The sequence below is a fragment of the Elephas maximus genome, chromosome 1 (assembly GCF_024166365.1).
Source record: "Elephas maximus indicus isolate mEleMax1 chromosome 1, mEleMax1 primary haplotype, whole genome shotgun sequence".
NCBI lineage: Eukaryota > Metazoa > Chordata > Mammalia > Proboscidea > Elephantidae > Elephas > Elephas maximus.
The window spans coordinates 188,743,191-188,766,679 of record NC_064819.1 but is presented as its reverse complement, the minus strand read 5'-3'; the positions used below and the strand labels follow the sequence as shown (position 1 = coordinate 188,766,679).

Sequence of the window (23,489 nt, the reverse complement as noted above, 5' to 3'; positions counted from 1 at the left end):
TCCTAATGTCTAGTGACATTAGATAATTCTGCCATTTAAAAAAAATAGGCAGCAAACTCTTTGTATAAAATTCTGGAGAAATACAATGGTAATAATAAAATATATGATTGTCTAACAAAAGGCAGGGAATTTCACATAAAAGCAGAGGTGTTACTTAAAATTAGTTTCCTAAACCCAAAGCCAAACAAGTTGCCATGGAGTGGATGCCAACGCACGGCTACCCCATGTGTTGGAGTAGAATTGCTCCATAGGGTTTTCAGGGGATGATATTTGGAAGTAGATTGCCAGGTCTTCTGGGTGGACTGAACCACCAAACATTCTGTATTGTTTACGAAATAAAAAAAAATACTTTTGCCCCCAGTGGTCTCTAGGACTGTGCTGTCTAATACTGTAGCCACGAGGCACATGTGACTATTTAAATCCAAATTAAAAGATAGTTCATTTCTTCAGCCACATTAGCGATATTTCAAGCGCTCTGTAGCCAGTACATGTTGAACACGATAAAACACTTCTAGCATCACTGAAACTTCTATTGGGCAGAACTGCTTCTAGAAGATACAAAATTTTCCAGTTTTTTGAAACAAGAAAATCTGTGTAAAATACATATGAGGAATGTAACAAATATTTGTGGAATAAAACTGCATCATTTTCTCATTAGTTTTAAAACACAATTCAATTTAAATTTTTAGATGGTGAGAGCAGGGAGCCAATTAAGATAAGCAAAATGAAGAATAGATTTTTTTTTTTTTTAATTTTGGAAGGTTTCATACTGTAGGTTTCATAGGGCAGGAAACGGGTAGCAAGTCTTTGGATCCCCACTACTGAAAACAGTGCTTGATACAACGTTAGTTTTTAACAGTGCTTTCTTCTGGGAATTAGGACTTCTCTGGTGTGCATGTTGGAGTTTAAGTGCTTGGCTGCTAACTGAAAGGTCGATGATTTGAACCCACCAGCTGCTCTGCAGGAGAAAAACATAGCAGTCTGCTTCCATAAAGATTACAGCCTGTCTTATTGGGTCTTTATGAGTCACAATTGACTCCATGGCAACAGGTTTTGATGTGTATATTGGGGAATGGGGAGAGAGGTGACAGGTTTGACTTTCCTTTTATAAACCTTGCTACCTTTTTTTAAAACTGTACACGTGCATAATATGCTTAGACATTATTTAAATAGTGAAAAGCTCTTAAATTGGGAAATTTTGGGGATGAACCATGTGGCTGTTTCTGAAAGATGAACTTGCCCTCCCACCCCCAAACACATACACCAGGAATTTATTTAGTAATTTAATCATTTCTTCATCCCAACCTATGCATCCTGCTTGTACAAGATACACAATGACATACATGCAAATAAATTATCAGTTTCTCTATTTTCCATGGTAAATAAATATATACAGACATGTGTAAACATAGAAAGAAAACTTGTTTCTCCCATCAGATTCTCAACTAATCAAATAATATTTGAAATATTGACACTACCAATTACATCCATCAACTGGGAAACAGTCAGTTAATCCCTTGATTTTAGGTAAATTACATAAACTGTGTTCACTCCCCTCTTCCCCCCCAAAAAAGCAGTAACTGAACTAGACTAGATAATTTCTAAATTACTAATATTTTTATGCTCTAATAATTTATTTTACCTGTGTTTCACTGGCTATGCAAAGGCATTCAACTGTGTGCATCATAACAAATTATGGATAACATTGTGAAGAATGGGAATTCCAGAACACTTAATTGTGCTCATGAGGAACCTGTACCTAGACCAAGGGGACACTGCGTGGATTAAAGTCAGGAAAGGTGTGCATCAGGGTTGTATCCTTTCACCATACTTATTCAATCTGTATGCTGAGCAATTAATCCAAGAAACTGAATCATATGAAGAAAAACGGAGCATCAGGATTGGAGGAAGACTCATTAACAACCTACGTTATACAGATGACGTAACCTTGCTTGCTGAAAGTGAAGAGGACTTGACGCATTTACTGATGAAGATCAAAGACCACAGCCTTCACCTCAACATAAAGAAAACAAAAATCCTCACAACTGGACCAATAAGTGACATCATGATAAATGGAGAAAAGATTGAAGTTGTCAAGGATTTCATTTTACTTGGATCCACAATCAGCAGCCATGGAAGCAGCAGTTGAGAAATCAAATGACGTATCACATTGGGAAAATCTGCTGCAAAAGACCTCTTTAAAGAAAAGCAAAGATGTCACTTTAAGGACTGAGGTGTGCCTGACCCAAGCCATGGTGTTTTCAATCACTTCATATGCATGTGAAAGCTGGGCAATGAATAAGGAAGATGGAAGAAGAATTGACACCTTTGAATGGTGGTGTTGGAGAATATTGAATACACCATGGACTGCCAAAAGAATGAACAAATCTGTCTTGGAAGTAGTACAGCCAGAATGCTTATAGGTAAGGATGGTAAGACTTGTACTTACATGCTTTGGATGTTATCAGGAGGGACCTGTCATTGGTGAAGGACATCATGCTTGGTAGAGGGTCAGCAAAAGAGAGAAAGACCCCCAATGAGATGCACTGACACAGTGGCTGCGACAATGGACTTAGGCAAAACAATTATGAGAATGGCACAGGACTGGGCAGTGTTTTGTTCTGTTGTACACAGGGTTACTACTATGAGTTGGAATGGACTTGATGGCACCTGACAACAATTTAATTGTTTGCTTTGTGGTAGGTAATAAATGTCTATGTGAACAATTTTAATGAATGGAGAAATTTTGAGGTATAACTTAAAAGTGCTGATAACGCATTTTATATTTAAAACTACAGATTTATCAATTACCCAGAATTATTTTACTCCCTTTGAATGCTTGTTTTTTCCAGGGGTGTCAAAATTTTCCACATTTTCATGTCTTGGAATCACAAAAATCATAGGTGTGTTCCATTCTTTTGCTGCTGTAACCACACCTACTCTTCACTTATCACCTATCTCATTATCCAACTCTTCACATTTACAAAAATGTAAAAAATCTATTTTGCACATGTACGACTCACTTCTGGCAGTAATACATACCAAGGTGTGAGGTGAGAGTAATGCTACCTGTGATGGTTATGTGTCAACTTGGCTGGGCCATGATTCTCAATGGTTTGGCAGTTATGTAATGATGTAGTCATCCTCCATTTTGTGATCTGACGTGGTCTTCCTCAACTTGCAGATAATGCTGATTTTCACATAATGGCCTGATCTTTGGAACTTAACCATGTTGGTAAGGAGTGGGTGTGTACTCAAACCAAGTCTTTTCTTATTTATTCTTTTATCTCCAGGTGGCTCTACAACTTTACAATTTCAACAGCCTTATCTTCCTATACTTAGTTCTGTCATGTACACCAAAAATCTGTCACTGTGAGTCTATTCCAACTCATAACAACCCTATAGGACAGAGTGGAACTGCCTCCATAGGGTTTCCAAGACTAATTTTTACAGAAGCAGACTGCCGCATATTTCTTCCAGAGCAGCTGGTGGGTTTGAACCACCAAACCTTCAGTTAGCAGTTGATGGTTTAATCACTGCATCATCAGGGCTCCTTCTCTCACGTATAAAAAGCAAAAACCAAACTTGTTGCTGTCAAGTGATTCCAACTCATAGCAACCCTCTAGGACAAAGAACTGCCTCAGAGTTTCCAAGGACGGGCTGGTGGATTCAAACTGCAGCCAAGCTCTTAACCACTATGCCACCGGGGCTCCTTTATAGGTCTACTAAATTACTTAATATTAATTTATTTGAAACCCTATCAAACATCACATTAAAGTTATATTCCAAATTCTACACTTGTATGTATCTTTCTTAGTCAAAGTATTAAAAAAATGTTGCATAGAATCTAGCTAATGATAAATAATGCCCTTTTAAGATTCCTGAAAATGTCCATCTTACTCGTGCAAGTACTCATAACTAATGAAAATGCCTTTAATAATTGAGTTGAAAATGAGAGATTAAAAAAAAAACCACACAGAATAACAAAAGTTATCTTTATACTAAATTAAAACTTTATTGAATAAAGAACACTCTCCAGAACACAACACATGATATGATGGACTAGTTCTACGTTACATGCAATGAAGTTGAACATGACAGTAGTTGAATATGGAATGTCGAACAATTAGTATCTCAATATACAAAACTGTTTTATGTAGCTGACGTGCAAGAAAAAAAAAGTACACTACTCAGCATTTTCGCCGATCATCTGTGATGAGTTTAAAAAAGGCACTTGAAGAAACTGGTAGATTTCTTTAGCATATATTTCAAATAAATTAGTTACATGTGTACTACTGAAACTTCTTTCAACCTCTCTTGCATTCCAAATAAAATCTTAGTGCAAACATCAAAGTTGCTGGTCACTCCAAAAGACTGACTGTCAATCTCATAATAGCATAGAATTTCTGAATTAATGTGTATTAAGTAGGACAAAACTAAGAATACCAGTTACAGCAAAATTCATTTAGGCACATTTAATAGTTCACTCTACGTTTTCTTCTAAGTCTCTCACATTAATGACTAAAGCCTGTTTACAGTACTAAAATTCTATCATTCAAGCATCCATGATTATAACTCAGAAAAAGGAAATCATTCATTTCAGCAATAGCATTACTGCTACATTCTAAAAAGAAAGAAGAAAAAAAAAATTGCCATTAACAAAACCAGTGTCCATAATGGGACACATGGGGAAAAGCCATTTTTTGGGGGAAAAAAGTGTGTGCTTTACTTGCACAGCAGGAATTATATAATGTAAACACTATATTGGCCCACACCACAAAATCCATGAGAAAGGTTCAAATTTGAACACTGTGGGTGTATTATTTTCATATCTGTGTTCGTGAGTTTATATTGCATCTGCTTGTACCAATACAGGACAAATAAAACACACTCTTCCACACACGTACATATACAAGTGACTGTTAAATATTGAGTATGGCTTGCTTCCCTGACTCTAACTCAAAATGTTAAGTGACATCCACACTATTTTAAAAATGCTTATGGAAACCATTAAACGAAGGTGAATAGTAGCTGAGGAATGACAAAAGAGTGATGGTACTGATATGATGCAAGTGGATGCAAAACAGAATGTACACATAACTGGCTGAGATTCACAAATGCACGGCAAGTCTTTTTCTGTGGGCCTTGTCTGAACTTCTGACACCAAAAAATAGAAAACATAGTAGCACAAGTCCATGGACACCTGGAGGGTCAGGCCTAGAAAGCTTACCTTCAAAGTGCAAATTTTAACAGTGGAATGTTTTAACAGGGATGTTTTAGGACAATCTTGTCGAAAAGAAATAAGGTGTTCAGGAAGCATTTTTTCCTGGCCAAAATTATTTTAGTTTCTCGGTAAAACAAAAAAATTATTTAAGCCACAGATATCACCCACTCTTTTACATATACAGAACCTAGGGAGATATGAGGGAGAAAAAGCCCATGTCTATATATCACCTAATGCAATTTTTATTTAGCATTTAAGTTCTTTAAATCGACTACTTTAAATTCCAACAGGTACCTCCCTTTTCCCCTCCCTCTCCACCCACCTATCCCAGACACCCTCAAAGAACCCAGGTATTCTAATGTCTTTGTGTTTTCTAAGCCTCGTGACTGAGGCTGTTGAGTACCACTTCTACTGGAACAAAATTAACACCTCAGGTGCACTTTCTGCAGCACCTTTTCTCTTCTCCACAGGTAAGTGGAATCTTGATGCTCTCAAGCCTGTACCTAGATCTCCAAGTCGTCAGGCCGAGGTCGGCTGCTGGCGCGACTGCTAGCTCTGCTGGAAGGCCGCTGGTCCACAATGGCTAGTGGTTGAAGTTCATGCCCGGTAGCTAATTTTTTGGAATTCTCATTATCATCAGGGAAATCAAAAGGCTGTGCATGGGAGTTAGAGATGGTGCTTCCCGCTTGTCCCATTCGATTTTGTTCTGCACTGTAATTAGCCCAGTTTTGCTCACTTGCTTGTTTATTGTAATTGCGGCAGGAAGAATTGTTTCTGTCTCCGGTAACGAGCTTGTACCCAGGAGGAGACATGGGTGAAAGTGGAGCAGTTGGTGAGGAGCAGCCATTGAAATAAGCATATTTTGGAGATCCACACTCTTTGGAGGGGCTCAGTGGACCGGTAGTAGCATGGTAAGGATCACTCTTTCCCTTCACACGATCCTTAACGCCCTTGAAGAACACATAGAAGAGTTCAATTATGTTCAAGGCAAGAGACACCAAGGACACCACGAGCATGAAAATGATGAAGATGGTTTTCTCTGTGGGGCGGGAGAGGAAGCAATCCACTTGATGTGGGCAGGGATCTCTTTTGCAAGTGTACACTGCGCTCAGGCTGAATCCATAGATGTACCACTGGATCAGCAAGAAGGCTACCTCAAATATAGACTTGAAGAGGATACTGATGATGTAGGTTCGCAACAAGCCCCCTCGCATTTTCACTTTGCCGTGTTCCTCAATACCATACTTAAACTTCTTTATTTCAATTTGCTTCAAGTGCATGTCCACATTGGCACCATCAGTTTGGGCAACTTTAAGTTCCTCCTCTTTCTTGTTCAGCTTCTCTTCTTTTCTCATCACATAGAACACATGAGCCAGGTACAAGAGTGTGGGTACAGACACAAATATGATCTGCAGGACCCAGAAGCGCACGTGAGAGATTGGGAAAGACTTGTCATAGCAGACGTTTTCACAACCAGGTTGTTGAGTGTTACAGCGAAAGGCAGACTGCTCATCACCCCAGGCTGACTCAACCGCTGTCCCCAGTAGCAGGATTCGGAAAATGAAAAGGACCGAGAGCCACACCTTCCCTCCGGCTGTGGAATAGGCTTGAACCTTGTCAAGGAGTTTGCCTAAGGCACTCCAGTCACCCATGTTGCCTGGGTGCTGTCTGAAAAGAAACAAAGAGACAACTAAATGATCACAGATTTCAAATTATTTGTTTAATATTAGTCTTTCAGTCAACAGTCAAAATATTGTAAAAGGTCTCACATCTTTTTAGAACTTTTCCAAAAACACCAAGGGCAAATTCTTCCAGTTCCATTTTCCCCCACAAAGAGGTCTCACAATTTTTTTTGAGATAAATCTTAGAAGCAACGGATCTTATGTGGCCAAGAGTAAATTGCAATTTTAACCTGTGAAGATGTATTTCTTGCTCAACCACTGCCTTGCCATGTGACTTGAGAAGCTGTCTGTGCTAAGTGGCTATGCTTATTTTATCCGTCTGATAAATGAGGACAGTTCTTACTTGGTAGGCCTCTGTCTGGATGCATGCCAGAACAAAATGCTGATGCGTGTTATTCAAAGCACAGATGTCTAAGATTGAGGTAAGACCCACATACATGAACATATACACACATACACATCTCCATTCCCAAAACTCGTTCCCATTATATGTCACTTTATTCCTAATTTTACTCTGAAATGTCTCCCTTTGATGTATTTATACAATTTGTATATACTCTGTATTACATTCATTCATACTTTTCCATTTCTTCTTAAGTACAGTGTCTTATATGGTTCAGAAGTCTGTCCTCTCCCCAGAGAAAAATTTATTGTACTGAAATTCACCATTTTGATACAATGTGTTATTACTATATACCTACTTTCAAAAGCAAAGATTATATGCACAGCACATTACAAGTAGAAATACAATTTCTCTCAATATTTAGTGTTCTCTCCAGCAAAAATGGTTTTCATTTCTTGATTGTTGTACATTTTAAAGTTCCCTTTCTACGCTGTGGGTCTTTAACCTGTACATTCAATTTCCAAAACCCATTGTCATCGAGTCGACTGATAGCAACCGTATAAGACAGAGTGGAACTACCCCCATGGATTTCCAAGGCTGTAAATCTTTATGGAAGTACACTGCAACATCTCTTTCCTTCCTGTTAATAGATGTCTTAGCCTAGGATATCCACATTATTGAGGATGAGAAAAAGCCCTAAGTCTCATTTACATTATTGGGGATGAGATAACGACGCTGGGCTGACAGGGATCCTGAAAGTTATTTATTTAGTCCGATATATAATTCTGTCAATAATCCATTTAACTAATAAAGTACTGAGTTCCAAAAGCAGTAGGAAATATTCTGCTATCAACTGAGCTAGAAGAAGACTCAAGATTTCACGATCCCCAAGCCAAGGCTTTCCCATGCATCACGCCGGTTTTAAAATTATAGTAAAACTGGGTTAAGGCTACAAATGTTTCCATGCTTTGGTATCTAAAATCTTAGCATGGGCTGGAAGCTGGGAAGAAATGGACAACATGACATGTGGCAGGAATAGACAATATAGGCTCAGAGTAGCAATTGGAGAGTTTAGGAAAGGACGAAGTAGTCAAAGATTATTTAATAATTAAAAACAAACAAACTAAAGGCATTCCAGGAGCCTGTCATCAATTTTAAATAGTGTAACTAAAAACAGGGTTATGTAGGCTTCTTAGAAATATGCTCGCTATCCGAATAAAAAAATAGTTTCTCATCTGGTGTTGAACTATGTGCAATATTCTCACTGTAGGAAGTAAATGAAGTCCAGGAGAGTCTTCTTCCCCCACCATGCAACATTACATTTCTGTTTAATGACTGCAACTCCTGGCTATAGAGGCCATGAACACATGAAATGGAAACCTGGCCTGGGATTTCCTGGAAGGAACAAAGAAGAGATGGGCTAATCCATAAAACTAAATTACACACCCCCACCTAGATTAAAAAAAAAAAAAAACCAGCATTTGTTGGATATCTTTGATGAGAGCCCACAGACTGGTGTAAAAGAATTCTGGGATAAGAGTGGGGGGAGTGGATGGTGTAGGCAGGCTATAAAAATAATGCTGTCCCAGTGGTCATAAAAAAGGGAGCTTCCCTTCTACTTTTAAGAAGGACCTTTTTAGATTCTGAATTGACAAGGTTAGACAGGGAAATCAATGTATGGAAAGGATGGAAAGGGCAGTCAAACAAGAACAAGGGCTTGCCGGGTAGACAAAAAGAGTTAAATAGCTAAGGGAAGGCTAGAAGAGAGAGGGAGTAATTTAGCCTTGATAGGCAGTTTGATGGTGATAGAAAGTAAAAGAAAAAACAAACAAACAAACTACAATTTAGCAGAAAAGACAAGACCGAGAGCAAAGTACAACCCATGAGGGTCTAGCAAAACTAACAGAATTTTTGGAGCTATATCATTAGATAGTTTCTATGTGATGATGTGTAAATTGACCCTAATCCTGTTTATGGAGAATTACAATATTTTGCCAGTGTCATCTGTTTTTGCTCAGAGATACTTCAGTTGTGCTGGTCGGGGGCGGGAGGGGGGGGCAACCAACAATAACAATCAAGTATCAAATGATAAACTGTTTGCATACATTTCATCACATTCACGCAATGATAGAGCTTGAGACAATCCTAATGTGTTTAGAAATGTGACTGGACACAGAAGTTGTCATTTTAGTCAGTGTTTCTTCTTAACTCAAAGCAACTTGATATGATTGCATAGATGCTTATGACAACTAATTAATAAGTTTAACAGCCTATGGAAAATAAAACTTGACTTTCATATAATTCTGAGATTCTACAAAAATGCTCCACAGTATGTGAACTGGGTCACTGGGCAGTCTCTAGGTAGTAGTTCTTGATTTATTAATATACCAGAAATTTAATTGCAAAGTTGTCTTTTCTTTAAACAACCACACAGTTGTCATTTGCATTAATGAGTTATACCCTTTCATCAGAATAAGAATTGTCCAATTAGACACCTAGTAGCCTGTAACATGCTGACACCTGTCATTATCACCATCACAAATAATCATCATTAGATAGTGTTTATTATGATGGCTCATAATGCTTGTGATTACAAAAAAAGTTACCTTTTTCGGGAAGTTAGTTCACTTTTCCACAAATACAAAGTTCTACCAACTAGTTGCCTTTCCCTCTGTTGATATTTCCATTTTTCCAAGTCTTAGTTGAAAAACTAATGTTCTTTTATAAGGAAAGGAGATGATTCCATGTTTACAGAACACCTGGCATGGATTTACAGACTACATTAGTATTTGCTAGTAGGAGACAAGAATATTCCTTATTTGATGCTTGAGAAGACCTCAAGGCAGCTGAAAGTCTGTGTCTTTGCTTCTAGCTTCTCAAGTTTGAGTTCTATACGTATACTAAAGTCTAGGTAAACGGGATATATAAAGTTCTCTGTTGGGGCAGATGCCTGACAGCAGCAGGTGCACCCTTCAAGTGCCCTCTGTGTACCATTTTCCATCGCTGTTCAAGGCTCCCAAGGGGGGACACCAAAAGCCATAGGCACCCAAGTGTGATCTATCTGCCTGAGGACCGTCGGGTCCCTTCACAGTGGTTCCTGAGCAGCATCACAATCACTTGGAAACATTTGTTAAAATGTTAAAAGCATACATTCCTGGTTCTCACCAGTCTGGATGAATCTGAATTTCTGAGGGTAGGGCCTGGGAAGTATATATACACAGAGAGAGAGAGAGAGAGTGAAACCTGCGAAAGCCAGAATCTGTGTAAGGCGGAAATCTGTCAGAGAAGGAAAACTCAAATATTTATTTTCCACTAAATAGTGATAGAAAAGTGGTGACTATACCCTGTCAAAGGCAGAAATCTTTGAGACCTGGAAAAACAAGGCAGGCCTGTCAAGTTCTAGCTCTGACAGGTTTCACTGTATATGTGTGTGCACATATACACACATATACATACATACATATATATATATGTATGCATAGCTCTTAACCACTATGCTACCAGGGTTTCCATATATATATTGCAAAAAAAAAAAAACAAAAAAAGACCCATTGCTGTTGAGTTGATTCCAACTCACAGCAACCCTACAGGACACAGCAGAACTGCCCCATAGAGTTTCTAAGGAGTGGATGATGGATTTGAACTGCCAACCTTTTCATTAGCGACTGAGCTCTGAACCACTGCACCACATAGATATAAAAAATGTTGTTGTGTGCCGCTGAGTTGATTTCTACTTACAGTGACTAACAGAATAGAACTGCCCCACAGGGTTTCCTAGGCTGCAAACTTACCCTATAAGACAGAGTAGAACTGCCCCACAGGGTTTCCTAGGCTGTAATCTTTTACAGCAGGAGCAGATTGCCAAGTATTTTCTCCTGAGGAGTTGCTGGTGGGTCAAACTGTGACCTTTTGGTTAGCAGTTTAGCACTTAAAAATCCCCAACATAATTCTGAAGTATGGTTTCAGGTCAGCGACAATGGCTTCTTGGCATTTTTAGTGCTTTCTTGTTGAAAATATTTAGGAGTGGGGGAATGCCAGTAGAGTAGAAAGGGTTAGAGTGTGCCCAGAAAGGCCAGTGAGCCCAGCCTGAGAAGCAGCAGCTCTCTGGGAACCTGGGAGATGAGATCACCCTTGGCCCCATTGCCCCTTGTCACTTCCACCACCTCCACTTCTGCTGCTTCTTGAGAGCACAAGGACTCAAACTCTTTCAACCAAATGAAACCTCTTGAAAATAAAGCTTCCATTTAAAATTACTTTTGACTGTCCCTCGTACCAGAGCCTTAAAAATAAGTCACCATGCCAAAGCTGTAGTCAAGTCTCTCCATGTCATTAATGTGCTAATAGTTATTGGGAAAATTAGAAAATATTTTAGTTTCAATTCTAAGGATTCTCCCAAGAAGAGACTACTATTAAGAATTGATAGTTTTTAGTGGGGACCTAAAGAGCTAAAGGTAAATAAAAAGATTGAAAACTAAACTGAGTTCAACACTTAGATCACCGTTTTATGACTGGATGCACTAAACACTTCAGGAAGATGAAGGTCATCAACATTTGAAAGGAAAAAAAGCACGAAGTCTAAAAATGAATAAGGAAATGTCTAAGGAAGTTCCTGATTAAATTCAGTAACAGATTTTTTTTGAGGGGAAAGGGGAATGCTATGTGTTTGTTTTTAATATGCTAAATCAAAAAATTTTAAAGCCCCAAAACTAAAATGCAAATCCTCCTAATTTTTTCCTTTAACTCCCATAAGAACCCCTTTCCCTTGCAGTAAATGTCTTTAAGTGGTCTCACTTGTAACCATTCTGCTACACTTATACCAAAAAACCCCCAAAAAACCCATTGCCATCGAGTTGATTTCCACTCATAGAGACCCTACAGGACACAGTAGAACTGGTCCACTGGGTTTCCAAGGAGCGGCTGGTGGATTCAAACTGCTGACCTTTTGGCTAGGAACTGAGCTCTTAACCACTGTGCCATCAGGGCTCCAACACTTATAAATTTGAGGTATCCTTCTTGGTAATATTTATAGTCATATTTAGTAGAAGCCACATTGAATCCACCAGCAAATACTATACGTTCTATCTTCAAAATTTCACCAGACCATCACTGATTCCCAGCACCATCCCTTCCTCATCTCTCTTCAGATTTCACGTTCTCTAAGCCTTCTTACCAACCTACTAGCTATTGTCAAGCAAAGAATCAATTTTAAACTAACAAAAAAGCCCACTGCTTTGATCAGTTCTGCTCCTTTCACGTGGCTTGCTCTCTCCCTTCTTTCAGGTTTCTTCTCAGATGTCTCCTTATCAGCGAACTTTCCTGACCACCTCATATGAAATAGTAAAGTCCTACCACTTCCTATGCCCCTTACCCTGCTTTATGTTTCTTCATGGCCCTGAGCTCTACTTGGCATATGACATATTTACTTGATTATTGTTTTCCCTCCATGAGGATTCCTTACTATTTGCCTTCTTGACTAGAATGTAAGCTCCATGAGGGAGTTTTTTTTTTGTCCGCTACTGTATCTTAAGTGTTTAAAAGACTAAGAGACACCTAGTGAGTACCAGTTGGATGAGTGAAATGGGGCTGGTATGAAAAATAGATTCTGTACAAAAAAAAAAAAAAGGCACCACATTTAACCAATTTTCCTTTTGCTATTCCTGGGAATTTCTTAATTGTAGTGAGTATATATCCCAAACTTCTAAAGTCTCTAATTAATTGAAAAGGGGGTTTCACAGTAAAAACATAAAGAGTAGTAATGTCAGCATTTCACATTATACTGAACATTAAATTTTCAAATGAGAGTTGCTGAAACAGAACTATTTGTTGAAGCATCATGCTTCAGATGACTCTTGAGCAGGCAATAGGGCTGAATTAAGAAAAAAGGTTCTTTAACAAAGAGCTTCTTGAATTTCTTAGCCAAGGTCATAATGATTTGGGATTCTTTCAGAACTGCTTTAGGTATCATGGATGTTTACTCAGTTTCACTGTTATTTTGTTACAGATTAAGATTTTAAAACAAAACAAAGCCAGACCAGACCCCCCCCAAAAAGTACGCTGTTGTTCCCCAATTCTGTGGTATTCTAAGTTCGATTGTACACATGATTTCATTACAGTTGAACAGTTGAGGACACTACTGGAAGAAGAAATAAACTATTTAAATTTGAGTTTATTTCAAGAATGACAAATCTTGGAGGAAGGCTGGGGCTCTGCAGGGGAATGGCAGCTGATATTAATTCCAGTTAATACAGCATCTCTATATGGTCTGAGTCTATGCAGGCACTTAAGTGATTTGAATCAGATACCACAGAAAATATTCCCTGATTAACCCAGCTCATCAGATAATACCCAACCTGTATGTCCTTATGCCGATGGTTAGCCTAACTTTGTGGTATATCAAACCCATTCCGTGTAAACATCTATTCTATTTAAACTCTGCCTCATAGTTCTCTGATAATCCTCAGATTCCTTTGTAAAGAAATGACCTTTCCGCAGATATCTGATGCTTGGCACTTAACTGTCTAAAGTTTTTTTGGGAAAAAAAACACACACACACACAAAACACTAACAAGACTTTCTTTCCCTGGCTGTCAGCCCTCCTCATCTCACAGTCAGCCTACACCAGACTCCACTGAATAAGGAGACAAGATGGGGGGTGAAGGGTGGGTAGACAATTCCATCCAAAGAAATGATGATGCTACAAAGAAGAGACAATGCCCACGCTAGTTAAGAAGCTATCACTCAACTGCCCCACTAAATGAAGTTTCTCAAGGGCTAAGTAAGTGAAGTTCCTCAAGGTCACTTTAGGGATGCTGGAGGAAAACCCAAAGTCAGAAGCTTCAGGTTAAAAGCTATGTGCTTAAATTGCAAACTGATGAACTTAACATAGTTACTTTCCATTAGTTCTTGGTGTTTTCGACTCCACCCCCATCTTCAGATTGACCACTTTTATTGAACAGACTGGTTATTTTGTCATCATATAAACACACTCTTAGAGCCCTCACAAGTGTATTGATTAAAAACATTCTATTTTTTTCAGGAACATTGAAAGACATTGCTCATGCATGTGAAACTCTTAGTAAGAGCTCAATGAAGTTTAGCTATTACTTTTGAAAAGATTGTTAGATATAGCTTATTTTCTAATTTTGGCATCTTTTCCTTACCAAAATAGAAATGATTAGCATTTTCCTAATGGTGATCAAAATTAGTTTTCAAAATATTCTCTGCACAAGTATGATATTGCTATTTTAGCAATCCCAGAACAGATTTATGGGAAGGGAGGCTTTATATCCTTTATTGATACGGAGAAAAGCCCATGAAGAGGGGTTGCCTGTGTTTGTGTTACTATTTGCAGGTACCTTCCCAAATCATGAATTTTAGGTAGAAACCATATCCTGTAAAATGTATCTGGCCCACAGAAATTACTTTAAAAAAAAAAATCATTTTCTATATTATTGTGACGTTTCAGCCCTCCATAAAACATACATTTTCTAGAAATTATCCACGAAGTTGGAGAAACTGGATGTGAAAATTATGGAATTGACATATGGGGGGAAAAAATAACCTCACTATGGTTTGTGGCTGAATTTTTGGAAAAGACATTCATACATACATAGCCAAAGTAGTGAATGTAGACAGTTCAGCAATGTGGAATATTTATAGTTTTCCCAGGTTCAGACTAAAATAAAATAAACTTCCAATAGTGGAGGAGCTCTGGGGATTTTTTTTTTTCCTCAACTTGAATATTGTTGTAACTAGTTCAAATTCTTGGTGTGACCCAGCAGTTTGAAGATCCTCTTAACATCAGATCATCTTTACTTTTCTCTCCAGAACTGAGCTGGTGTGTGTGGCTAAGCTCTAACACATCTATTCAAACAAGAGAGAATCTTGAAGGGAAGTCACACAGGAAAGGTGGAGTAGAATGTCTTAATCATGGCTGACTTTCTTATCATTCCTTCCACCAGGGTATCATATATAAAAGCTAAAAGGGTCATGCCAAGCTACACCTCTGGATGTTTTAAAAGAAATGAGTTTTCCCTCCCCTATGCAAGAATTGGAAATATCTAAATAACAAAACACCCTCAATATCAGAGGTCACACCCTTTTAGATGATTGCTGAGGTGTATCTTTAGAATCATGCTTCCCATGCACGGTCAACACTGTAGGAATCCCAGCCATAAAGGGTGAGGAACTGAGTGCATAGGACAGCTCTGGTGATAAACTTCAAAAGGCTATTCAAACAAACAAACAAAAAAATGCAGAGCATGTTTACACGGGTGAAGAAAGTAGGAGCAAGACACTACCACTGCCTTTTCCAGGAAAAGTACAGGTGATAATAACTATATCCTGCCTTTGGGACGTACAACACAGCCACACTTAGAGGAACAACAAACAATGCCAGGAAACAGAATCTACTTTCTGCCTTTGGTATGATTTTTGATCCACTCGGCCTACCCAGAAGAATGAATCACTTTTCTCCCAAGGGTACATTCTTGGGGATGGGTTAGTTTAATGAGATTTTCACTGCACTATCACAGGTTTTTGGAGCCCTGGGGGTGCAGTGGTTAAGAGCTCCGCTGCTAAGCAAAAGATTGGTAGTTCGAATCCACCAGCCACTCCTTGGAAAACCTATGGGGCAGTTCTACTCTGTCCTGTAGGGTTGCTCAGTTGGAATAGACCACAAAGGGTTTGGTTTGTCACAGGTTTATATCCTCAGTAATCCTTTAAAGATTAAAATAGGCTTCCTTAAAATTTGCATAATCTATTCTTTAAATTGCTACGAGACATTTACAACTGGGTTTGTGTGCCCAATTTTCCTAAGGTAATATTGAACACCTTTCTTCTCCTTACTGACTTATTTCAGGAAGCAAGAGAAACTAAATTCACCTCCAAACAGTGTCTGGACTCTTTTCACCACGTTCTGTGGCTCACGTGCTCCCACCACCCAGTCCGTAAGGACCAGGCTGAATGTGACGTTGGTCAAGGACATCTTCTCAAGGAACTTAATCAGAGATGCTCAGCAAACATTTTATGTGTAACTAAGAGGTTATGTGTGGCCGATCCACTGAATCAAATACTAATTTACCTTTGGACGACAAGTCACTATCTCTTGCCTCATTTCATTATGGGGCTTTTTCTCCTCCACTGGTTCCTGGGGAGTTTCGAGAATTTTCAGGAGAGCTACAAGTGCAATTTAAGCACGATAATTCCCCAGGTATTCAGGTTTTCCTTACCAATGCAAATATCATAGGATTCGGTAAGTTTTTTTTTTTTAAAAAAAGGAAACTGTGGTTGGGGTGGGAGGAATGGGAAATTGGATTGACAAGCTTAATTAAGTCAATCACTTGCTCCTCTTTTACCATTTGGCATGCAGCCCATCTCCTTCTCAGCTCCCTCCTCTCCCTACCACCGCTTCCTTTTCAGTGGCGGAACTCAGAATTGATTTGTAGGGATTTGAACGAAACATCTCAAAACCCCCCCAGAGGTTTGGGCTGCGCGGGAATCCAGGGTGAGCCCGGCGGGTGCTAAAATGGCAGGAGGCGCCCGGCGCCCGCCCCGGCCCCCGACCACTGCAAAGGTTTCATTTTTATTGCTTTTCAGCATTTTCTGGTGCAAATACTTCAAACTTCTGGGTCACACCAAGAATTTAATTACTTTAGTCTGTGGATCAGAACAGAGAAAATCCTTTCCGGGCGCAAAAATCCATGGTTGCATATCTGGTAAACCGAATGTGTATTACCAATAAGAACACTCAAAAATTGAACTATTTTAAAAATAAATAAATCTTGGCTTACTGGCAAGCACCCTGGCAGCTCGAACTTCTAAAAAGTCGCCCAGAGCTCTCAATTCTGTTAAAGGTTCGGGCGGCGGGCGGGGGGGGTGGGGGGTGGGGAGGGCCGGAGCGGTCAGCTCCCTCTGAGGCGCTGTTTAAGAAATTCCCTTTTCCCTATACTTTCTAGGAGCTCCCGTCTTTGGACATGGTTTTGGAAATGCACCGTGGTATATATTTTTCTGACGTCTGTTGTCTTCTAACGTTCTGTAAGTAACCGCTACCTTACTCGAGGGAATTCATCTCCTGAATTGCCAACGTGGTCGGGATAAACCTCATTTCCTGAGGGTCTCAAATCTTTCCATAGTAATTCCATAGTAGTGGCTAACACAGTAACTATACACTGTTGCTTTACAAACCTTACTATTACAACTCTGCCCCATATTACAAGTCTGATTTTTATACTTTTTTTTTTTTTTGCTTACTGGGAGAAAAAATCCTAGGAAGAGACCACGTGGAAGTCAAGTAACCGCAAGGTTTTAACAAAGCACTTTGTTAAGAAATCTGCTTTGCAAGGCTATTGAACATCAATCAAGATTTCCATATGAAAAAGCACCCAGTGTAGAATGCTATAGGAAGCTCGCTAAGCAAATTTACACTTTGATTTTAGGGCTGTTGTCAGTCACCTCCCCAACCAAGGCTCCTCGGCCCCCCCCCAACAAATTACAGAGCCCCTAGACTATCGCTGATTACCAAAAAGCAAAATTTTACTCTAAGACAATTATACTCCAAAATGAAGTACCAGATACTCAGTAAACTAGTTCTTTCTTCTAATAGGAAAGATCTGAACCTCATTTTGCCTGTTGCATCATTAGTAGAAACTCTTTTTAAGAGTCAAATATAAATTCAGTACAATTTAACTTTAAAACTACAGAAACACTTTAAAGTTCACTCTTCCATTACAGTTTAAATAAGTCAAAGCTACTTTTTAACACATTTAAAAACTTTAGAAAAGTCTTACTTGTAGAAAAAGAAACTAATAGGTAAAATGTTGTTTCACTTACTCTTCGCTTAAAAGAAGTGAAGTAGGCACGCCAAGTGATTGACCTCCTTGGAAGATGAAGTAAAATGAAAAAAGTAAGCTCAGGCACTCAGACCTGTCTATTTAAAGTTTAAATGTCTGCTGCTGCTGGTACTTTCCTCACGTCTTCCCTCTAATGAAAGAAAAGTGCTGATACCTCCCAAAAGCTTTTTTCTAACTTGGAGCAGAGAGCTTTTAAAAGTTTCAAGCCACTGACTCAACTAGGAGGAGGGGCTAGAAGAAAGGGGAGGGAAAAAGGAAAGGCGGGGAGGAGAGCCCAGAGGACGCTGGTGAACTTGGAAGGGTGGGGGAGAAGAGTATCTAGGTTGAGATAAAGTTGTGGTTTAAATTTGCTGATGAGAAAAAAACAAAATCTCATTAAACAGAGACGTGCCGCTCCTGAGAGTTACTCCTTACAGATAACAACGATGGATTTTAGTCCTTTTTTCACCAAAATTCCAGCGAAAATGAAAAATTGTATATTTTGTGATGTTATCACCTTTTTGAAAATAAGAGAAAAATGTTTTAGAGTAAAAAAAAAAAAAAATGTTGGCAAAGAATTTAACCAGTGTAAACTTGTTTCATATCGGCCAAGGTGTGTGTGAAGTTAGAGGTGGGTGTGAATGACCTATTGGATGATCTAATTCTTTTCCTCTTCATTTAGGTAGAGACAACAAAGGAGATGGTGGGGATGGGGCAGGAACATTTAAAAAAGGGACATATATGGTTGAATTTTGGAAACCCTGGTGGCGTAGTGGTTAAGTGCTACAGCTGCTAACAAAGAGGTCGGCAGTTCAAATCTGCCAGGCGCTCCTTCGAAACTCTATGGGGCAGTTCTGCTCTGCCCTATAGGATCGCTATGAGTCAGAATCGACTCGATGGCAGTGGGTTTGGTTTTTTTGGTTTCTATCCATCCTTAATCCACCTTCTAAATCCTTTGGCACTTTAGAATTTTTACTTTTTCCTGCAGTTGAGCAGTTTAGCATATATATATATAAAAAAATCAGTTTTGTTAAACTGTGAAATACTGATTTCTAATCTCTACCAGATCTCCGGGGAATTGAAAGTGCATAGTATGCTCTCAGCCCCTACATGGCAACAACACTAAAAACTAAATATTTTGTAGTGAAAATACGAGGCTATTTCTATCAAACACAGGCTAAAGTTGCCTGATAGGTTAAGTAGGCATTGAGTGAGTCCAAAAACTATTTGACTCTCCTTAAGACCAGCTCTCTCTCTAAAACCCACTAGAGAGTTTTCTGCCCATCGACAGTAAAGTTGTGCATATAATCTTTATGTGCTTATCCACCGCTTCCATGGCTCTACCTCTTCAGGTCTCTGCATAGTCTGTATAATGGCCTGAGTCATGCCACTTCATTCTGAGACAGGGCAGCTCCTTTAAGGGCTCCCCAGATGCCAGAGCAGAGGGCTGTGGTGGGACAAATCCCCATAAACAGGCTTCAGTGATACTCCTGAGAGTGGACAGGAAAGTCTATCAGTATTTATTCTCGCAAACAAAGCAAACTCACCAGGTTTCATTTTCTTAACTTTTCACACTATACCAATACCAGAGAAAAGAAGAATGGCAAGTATTTCCTGGAAGATACCTTTCACTAAATATACTTTCATTGAAGTGACTAATAAAACATTTTCTGAAATGTTATAGTTTTAAGACATGATTTTGCACTCTCTCATTTTCTAGCTGTATAGTTTCCAAAGGTATATTTTTCTTTAAGGAAGGAGAAAAAAAAAAGATGTTATGGAAATAGAAATGGTAATCAGACTTTCAAGTCTTCAAGATCAACAACGTGTACATATTGTTGTTGGTTTTGTATTCATATTGCCCTTTCCTTCAAAAAAGCATATTTCTTTTGCATTAACTAAAAATTATTTCCTTGCGTTCAGAACACATTCATGAATATATGATTCACTCTTTTCATTATAAGAAAATCTTTTCCCCTTTTTAAAAAAAGGTTATGCTTGAAGTTAATTTACGTAATTATTTGGCTTACTTTTGCAAAGTACAATTATTACTGATATTATCCATTTTATTAAAAGAATTCTCAAGGTTCTGATTCAGAGTTAATTATATGAAGAAAAGTTAAAATTGGCTTTCTATGACAGGATTTTTAAAGCAAAAGATTGTGTTTATTTTGAATTCTATTTTATTAGGTCTCTAAAAGAGTATGGATATCTTAAGTTTTCTGCTATTTCTTTTTAAACCTGTAACCTGTATGACCAATTGGAAATAGAACTAAAGAAATTCTTTATACCAAACGACATTGTTCATGGATATCACGTGAAACAGTTTCTGAAGTAATATGGCATGAGCCACTAACTAATTTATTCTCTTAACATTTAGAATGTACTGTGTCTTCTATTTCCAAAATGATTTTCCCGTGATTATTCATAGAAGACGAAGACTTTCTTTATGATCTTCTTTCCTTGTAAAATAATGGCACCAAACTGTGATCCCATGAGTCATAATGCTCACGGGGAGCTGGGTTACTGTGAATGGCTTCCCTGTTGGAATGGTGAAGACACAGCTTTCTCTCACAGACACCTAGCAGCGTCTCCAAAGGGCTAATAGCAACTCCTGTTACACCTCATACTCCAGCAGTGCTGGTGACTTATAGTTTAACCAAGAATGTAGTTTTTAAAAAGTATCCCATTTACCTGACATTAAAAGCTTGTTTCCATTAGAAAGATTTGTAAAAATTGTGGCAGAGATTTTAAAAAGTGATTTTTTTTCTCTCATATTCTCAGAAATGCCAATGCCGTTTCATTAATACAAACACTGACTTCCAGATTGCCAGACCTTGTCTATGTGCAGAAAAAACGTTAGTTGTTAGATGCCATGGAGTTGGTTCTGACACATTGCCATCCCATGCACAACAGAATGAAATGCCTGGTCCTGTGCCATCCTAACAGTCATTGCTATGTTTGAGCCCATTGTTGCAGCCACTGTGTCAATCCAGCTCATCTAGGGTCTTCCTCTTTTTTGCTGACCCTTTACTTTACCAAGCATGTTATCTTTCCCCGGGGAAATAGTTACAGCCAGGCAACACTGAACATTTAAAATTCCTGTCATCTCCAGGATGTCTTCAGGCACCATCATGGGCCAGGCTTTAGAGTCTGTCTTACGCATGTTGTTCTATGCATTGAGAAATGTAAATTACTGACACAGTGGAGAGTTGACTATTTTTCAGAATTTTAAGAAGCACTTCTTAATATGAGGACCAAATGCACTTTTCAGTTTTTACCTTTGTTTGGAAATAATGATTTCTGGAATTTTAAGAGATGAATAGATTAATTTTTAAGGACTTTCAATGTTTATCTCATAAAAGCTCTGGTGGATTACTGTCACATCAGTGAGGTGCACATAAACATTCAAGAATAGCTGGTAGCTGTAGATTAGAGGGAGTCCATCCTGTTGAACCTGTTGCCATGGTGTTGATGCCAACTCATGGAAACCCTATAGAGGGAGTTCATAGGTGGTGCAAATAGTGCTTTCGGCTGCTAATGAAAAGTTGCCTCAGAAGAAAGGCCTGGGATCCACTTCTGAAAAATCAGCCATTGAAAATCCTATGGAGCACAAGTCTGCTCTGATACACATGTGGCCATCATGAGTCGGAACTGACTCCACAGCAACCAGAGAATAGTTAGGGTAGTAATTAACTAGTTAGGATAGTATTGTAGTGGTAAACCCACTCAAACTCATTGCTGTCGATTCAGTTCCAACTCATAGTGACCCTACAGGACAGAGTAGAACTGCCCCATATGGTTTCCAAGAAGTGGCTGGTGGATTCCAACGGCAGCCGAACACTTAACCACTGCACCACCAGGCTCCTAAGGATTTCCACATTTAAAGCAGTCTTAAAAAAAAAAAAGGAGGACAGGTGGTGTAAGGGAAAAGAAGGGGTATTTGAAATGGCCACATGTGGGATTGTTAGTAAGAAAAATATCACTTGGGAACTTGGTGAGTCATTAACTCTGAAAAAAGGACAATATTCCTTTAAAACAAGAGTGAATGCAGACCATAAAGAAAGAGATGTTTTGAGGTGGAAAGGATGGACATTAAAAAACGCATTTGGTGATGGTATCAGCTGACTCTGAGGTAAGGGTCAGGTGAACAGATTTGACAAAGTCAGCTGTATCTCTAGGAGAATTCAAAGGCAACCCTAGAAGAATAAAAGGATTATCTAAGACAGGGAGGGTCTAGAATGATTCTGTAATGGAATAAGTTAGCATTCTTATGGATTTCTTTTTGTTAACATCAGAGTAAATGAATTTCCTATCTATGCACCAAATTTCCATTTTATCTAATATTGATTGAACAGAAAGAAAGGAGTGAAGGCTAATTTGGAGCTCAATAGTATGCAAGTCTAGAAACACTCTACTCAGATTGGTAGTCAGCCAGAAAATGTATTCTTAAATTGACCATTTGTCAACCAAATTTCGATACACAGTAGTGAAGATTTCACATTATATCACCAACTTGTGCTAGTATCCTTTTTTCAACAGGTTTATTTCTGAGGTCTGACAATTTGCTTCCAAAGTGTATTCTATCATCCTGGAGAGAGATTTCAGGGTCAAAGCTTGACTTTACCTTGGTAAAAGTTAAATGCCTTTCTGTAGCCCACATTTATCTCTAAGTGAATCTTACTCTGCAGCTACACCAAAAAGGATTTGTCAAGGGAGGGAAGAATTTTTTTTTTCCCCTTTCTTTTGTTTAATGGGAAAGAATACCAGGCAGTGGATAAATTTGTCTTTGGCTCCACCTTCTGTACAGAGTGAAAATGAACATCGCGAAAAGTAACTGGTAAATCATTTAATACTGACTTTCATGTTTGTTTAATTTCACCTTTTTTTATGAAGCGTGGTTAATTTTTATGATCATTTGTGAATGCTTACATTCATTCACTCAGCAAATATTTATTATGTCTCTGGAACTGTGTTAGACACGAGTGAGGACATATAAATGATGTAGTGAAGAAAAACACAGTATCAAGGTTGAACTTCATTCAGCTTTAGGGTTTATCGAACTGAGTTTTGAAAAAGCAAGCATATAAAAATAGAAAAAAGAGAATATATATATATATATATATATATATTTAAAGGAACAACCCCTGTTCTCTAGGATTGCACAGGGGGTTGAATCTACTTGGAAATTGTTTATTATTATTGTTGTTGAGTCGGCTCCAACTCATAGAGACCCCATGTACAGCAGAATGAAACACTGCCCAGTCCCATGCCACCCTCACAATCCTTGCTGTGTTTGAGCCCATTTTTGCAGCACTGTGTCAGTCCTTCTTGTTGAGGATCTTCCTCTTTTTCACTGCCCTCTGTCCCTGCTGATAACATGTCCAAAGTACTTGAGATGAAGTCTTGCC

General features: G+C 38.6%; 1 protein-coding gene and 1 long non-coding RNA gene across 2 annotated transcripts in view; one reads left to right on the top strand and one right to left on the bottom strand.

Moving 5' to 3' along the window:
- Positions 1-4,007: 4,007 nt before the first annotated feature.
- GJA1 (gap junction protein alpha 1) lies at positions 4,008-18,287 on the bottom strand. Its single transcript, XM_049900027.1, has 2 exons — positions 18,080-18,287; positions 4,008-6,892 (listed from the first exon to the last, which is right to left on the bottom strand). The coding sequence occupies exon 2, from the start codon at positions 6,874-6,876 to the stop codon at positions 5,728-5,730; it is 1,149 nt and encodes a 382-aa protein (XP_049755984.1). The 5' UTR covers positions 6,877-6,892; positions 18,080-18,287; the 3' UTR covers positions 4,008-5,727.
- LOC126085084 (uncharacterized) overlaps positions 16,261-23,489 on the top strand; it is a 24,995-nt gene continuing 17,766 nt past the window's right edge. The window contains exons 1-2 of the long non-coding RNA XR_007519169.1: positions 16,261-16,502; positions 17,206-17,284. This is a non-coding gene — a long non-coding RNA (uncharacterized LOC126085084). The remainder of the gene's footprint in view (positions 16,503-17,205; positions 17,285-23,489) is intronic.

What these genes read in the sequence shown, in the direction of transcription:
- GJA1 (XM_049900027.1), bottom strand. Translation starts at nt 6,876, where the DNA reads ATGGGTGACTGGAGTGCCTTAGGCAAACTCCTTGACAAGGTTCAAGCC.